Source organism: Pseudorca crassidens, chromosome 10 (assembly GCF_039906515.1).
Source record: "Pseudorca crassidens isolate mPseCra1 chromosome 10, mPseCra1.hap1, whole genome shotgun sequence".
NCBI classification, from domain to species: domain Eukaryota; kingdom Metazoa; phylum Chordata; class Mammalia; order Artiodactyla; family Delphinidae; genus Pseudorca; species Pseudorca crassidens.
This window is the reverse complement of record NC_090305.1, coordinates 61,046,727-61,051,167: the sequence shown is the minus strand read 5'-3', so window position 1 is coordinate 61,051,167 and position 4,441 is coordinate 61,046,727. Positions and strand designations below refer to the sequence as shown.

The following is a 4,441-nucleotide window of genomic DNA, read 5'->3' as shown; positions in this document are numbered from 1 at the left end:
CCGCTAGGTGGGAGGACCCAATCAACGTCGAGAGCGTATGCTCACTTATCTTGGGTCCTTGCTGCGGCTGTAGGGCGTCTAGGGCTGCTGGTCAGCTCTGGTCTAGACGCGCAGGGGTCTGCAAGCGTGAGGCAGCCTTCCAACCTGGCTTCCCGGGATGTCGGTGGCATTCGTGCCGGACTGGCTGAGAGGCAAGGCGGAAGTCAATCAGGAGACGATCCAGCGGGTGAGCGCTAATGCGGGCAGAGCGATCTTAGCAGAGATCCCGAAGTGCTACGGGTGCTGGAAGCTTCCTGGAGTGAGCAGCTGAGACTGGTGTGCGTAGGGTGACTTGCCGTCAGATGGGAATGAAGTCAACAGAGGCGCAGGGGCTGGAAATCCCGGCATTGGGGCGGGGGCGGGGAAGGAGGCAGTTGTCCCCGCCGGCCTGATGTCGTGCTGCACTGACCCTTTGATCTTTCAGCTCCTCGAGGAGAATGATCAGTTGATCCGCTGTATTGTGGAATATCAGAACAAAGGCCGGGCGAATGAATGCGTCCAGTAAGTCCCCTCCCTATTCCCCTGACTAATGAGTTTGGCGGGGAAGCCAAACTATAGGAATACAGCAGCTGACCTGAACTAGGAGTCTTGAGTGATTGATCGCAGATGAGGCTCAGAGAGGTTACCTGCCCAAGACCATACGGACAGTGCACTGTGAAGCTTGGAGTCAGACGTGGCTCCCTCTTCAAAACTTGAATTATGCTCATTACAAAGACTGCTTCACGTGAAGCCATGTCAGCCGATGACAGCAGGGATGGGGAGGAAAGCGCTCGGAAAACTAGTGTCCGGAGATGATGAGAGCAGTGGCTGCTTTCTGGTCGTGGAACCCTGGCTCATACTTTTCTTGTAACACATGCAAAGACCAATAAAAGATTTCCAGGTTAAGACAGAGGTAAATTTGGCACAGTAATTTAACGTGCCCTCTAGCTGTATGCCAAAATGAGAGAAAACAACCTCTTCTAAATGTCGTTCCAGGAATTATGCCCCATTTATTACAGAAACAAAAAAATTTATTTCATTGTTACCGAAGCCATGCTTTTCCCACCCCCTAAAAAAGTAACCTACAATCCCTCACTGAACAGCTCAGTGGAATAGTAGAGATATCCATCTTTGAGTAAGTCTTTACATTGGACACTGGCATTTGGTACTTTGCTTTTGTACAGTTTATAGTAAATACTCTCATTTTTCTATATGGAAAATAGTTGCAAAACACTCCATTTGGTGCAGTGATTCTCGAACTATGGGGTAAGAAAGTTATCAAAATCTCCTAATGGACCGTTTCACACTGCACCGTCCACGCTTCCTGCCCCCTAGCCTGATTTGTCTTCCTAGGTGGAGAGCTCTACCCCCTGATTGAGAATCGCTATTACAGTAAGTGTGCATTGATCATGGAAGTGTCTTGTCCCTTCTTTAAGTTTGTTCAAAAAAAATTTTTTTTTTGGGGGGGTGCTGTGTGGCATGCGGGATCTCAGTTCCCCGACCAGGGATCAAAACCGTGCCCCCTGCATCGGAAGCGTCAAGTCCTAACCACCGGACTGCCAGGGAATTCCCTGTTCAAGATATTTTATAAGTAATACTGAGTACCAGGCACTGTTTCAGCCATTGGGGAATCAGTACCAAAACAGATACCAGCTCTGCTTTCATGGAACTTACCTTCTAGACTGTAGAGTCATATAATTAGGCACATACTAATAAGCACTTCGAATAAGAATAAAGCAGGGTAAGTGGGGGGAAGAGCACTACTTTATACCAGGTATCTTTGATGTGACATTTGAGTAGATGCCTTAGGTGGGGGAGCAGCTATGCAGATACGTGAATCAGAGAGAGTATCAGGTGGAAAAGCCCCCAGGCTAGAGCGTGCTGGATATCTCCAAGTCATAGCAAGGAGGCCACTCTGGCTAGAACTCGGTGAGTAAAGGGAAAGTGGTAGGAGATGAGATCAGAGAGGGTAACTAGAGGCCCTGATCATATAGGGCCTTATAGGCCATGAGGGCTCAGCTTTACTCGTAATGAGATGGGAGCCTTTGGAGGGTTTTGAACAGAGGTATGACATGGTCTTGACCTAAATTGTACAGTGATCACTCAGGCTGCTATGCGGATAATTAGAGTCGGGGTGCAAAGGTAGAGCAGGGAGACAGGTTAGGAGACTGCTCCAGCAGTCCAAGCAAGAAGTGATAGTGGCTTGGCCTAGAGAGGTAGCTATGGAAGTGAGAAGTGAGAACAGGTAAGATTCTGGATGTATTTTCCTTCAATATGTTAAATAAGAAGGTTGACAACACTGAGTGATCCAGTCAGTGGATGAGCCATTCACTAGGGTGGATAAATTCTTTTCCAGTTTTTTGTTCATGTTCAGTAAAAGCAAACGTCTAATTTTTACCTGTTTTTTACCCATAGGTACCAGCATGTGTTACACAGAAATCTCATTTATTTGGCCACCATCGCAGACGCCAACCCAACCAGTGCTTCAAAAGCAATGGAATAATCTTCCAGTTGGCTGTTGTGAGGAGTAATCAAATGTAATCTATTTCCTAGGAAATAGAGGTAGGATTCTTACCAACTCACCTGCTTTGAAGGTGAATGGAACCTCTGTAGCTCTTTTAAAAATGTGAAAATGCAAAGAAAGCTACTAAATTAACCGTATTCTCAGAGAGAATATTTATTTTAATAATTAAGCGGATTCGCTCAATTAAGTTGACTCTAGGTGTCCTCCTTCCTGAAATAAGTGTGTTCGGACATCAGGGGCATCTTCGAGTCTACCTTTTCAGTTTCAACGTGAAGAGGAAACTGAGCAGGTATTGGGCGAGACTCCCGACTGAGACCCTGCCAATGGACATGTAACTGTGTGTGCCCTCCTACCAGTTTGTGGTTGTGGACCCCCTGACTGCTCTTTTCAGGTTGCTTTGAAATAAAGCTTGCCTTTCCACAAAAGACTGATATTGAGGTATAGAAATTTTCATGTAATAAGTCTTCCATTTGGTTTTTGAGAAAAAGTGTAAAGACTTAAAAATATATGTAACAACACCATTATCATTGCTAACACAATTAATAGTTATTCTTAATTATTATCTAACATCATCTAATAGAAGATGTGATAGGGGAGGAAGAGTATCTTTTTCTTTCTATCCTTTTAAGGTTCTTGGCTAGGTCTCTATAACAAAAGACAGATTAATAAAAGCATACAAATTTATTTAATATAAGTTTTATATGACATGGGAGCCTTCATAAGGAAATGAAGACCCAAAGAAGCAGTTAAACCCGAGCATTTTTATAGTAAGTTTGATGAAAAGTAGAAAGTCATGGAAAAATGTGATAGGACATAAGGTTATGAGCTAGGTGTAGTAAACTGGAGGGAACTTAGTAAGGCCTTTTCAAAATCTGTGTCCCTCTGGATGTAGGGAGGACACTTCTAATATGAGGGTCTCATGACCTCTTTCATGGGAGAAGGTCTGAGAGTCCTTCCAGCATCTGCCATTTCTCAGATTCCTTCAGCTTGAAATATTCAATATGCCAAGGTACCATATTTTGGAGTAGCATGCCCTGAATTCCACGATGTTCAATTTTCTTTTGTTCCCACAAAATGTGTTTTTGTTGATGTGTCTGAATCAGGATCCAAACAAGATTTACACCCTGCATTTTGTTGATGTCCCTTAAGTCTCTAAAAATACTTAACAGTTCCCTTTTCTTTTCTTTGCCATTTGTTGGAAAAACTAGCTCATTTGCTCTAAAATTTTTCACATTTCTGTTGTATCCCTGTGGTGTCATTATATCTGTCCCACTAATCGCCCACTTTTCCTATAAACTGGTAGAGGCTCATTCAGACTCAGGTTCTAATATTTTTGGCAAGAATACATCATAGGAAGTGCTTGCTTTCACATCACATCAGGAAATAACCTAATCTGATTTATTATCAAGTTCCTGATAGCCCTTCACTTAAATTATGATCTACCCAGCTTTGATCTGTTACTTCCTCAGGGATTACATAATGGTGATTTTCTATTTTATTGTTCTTTTTGCCTCTATTAGCTTTGTTCTATAAAGAACTTTCCCTCTTTGAGACTTATCTGTTAAATGAGGCAAAGAGATTCTTGTGAACCCCAAATTAAAACCTTTTGTTGGAGTCAAGGGTTGCAACCCAGGGAGGCTGTAACATGTAAACAGTGAAGAGAGACCTCATTTTGAGTCTCAGATCTAACACAACCTCTGAAAGCTCTGTTTCCTCAGCTCTAAAATGGGGATAATGGAAGTAGTATCCGCCTCCTGATGTTGTGAGATGGAGATAATGCAGTTGAGAGCTGGGCACATGGTAAACAACCAAGTGTGTTAGCTTTGTGTGTTAGCTGAAGGCTCTGGCCCTTTCTAGGCCTTCTCAAGTCTGGAAGGGAGCCTGCTCCCCCACCCGTTC

The 4,441-nt window shown here is 43.7% G+C and overlaps 1 protein-coding gene across 1 annotated transcript; it reads left to right on the top strand.

Annotated features, from left to right (window-relative positions):
• On the top strand, positions 1 to 2,969 carry SS18L2 (SS18 like 2). Its single transcript, XM_067753952.1, has 3 exons — positions 1 to 226; positions 464 to 540; positions 2,434 to 2,969. The coding sequence occupies exons 1-3, from the start codon at positions 158 to 160 to the stop codon at positions 2,519 to 2,521; spliced, it is 234 nt and encodes a 77-aa protein (XP_067610053.1). The 5' UTR covers positions 1 to 157; the 3' UTR covers positions 2,522 to 2,969.
• Positions 2,970 to 4,441: the final 1,472 nt, after the last annotated feature.

Bases quoted from the DNA above. Each gene is read 5' to 3' on its own strand.
- SS18L2 (XM_067753952.1), top strand. From the start codon at position 158: ATGTCGGTGGCATTCGTGCCGGACTGGCTGAGAGGCAAGGCGGAAGTC. The intron at 227-463 runs GTGAGCGCTAAT...TTGATCTTTCAG, and splicing joins ATCAGGAGACGATCCAGCGG to CTCCTCGAGGAGAATGATCA. The intron at 541-2,433 runs GTAAGTCCCCTC...TTTTACCCATAG, and splicing joins CGGGCGAATGAATGCGTCCA to GTACCAGCATGTGTTACACA.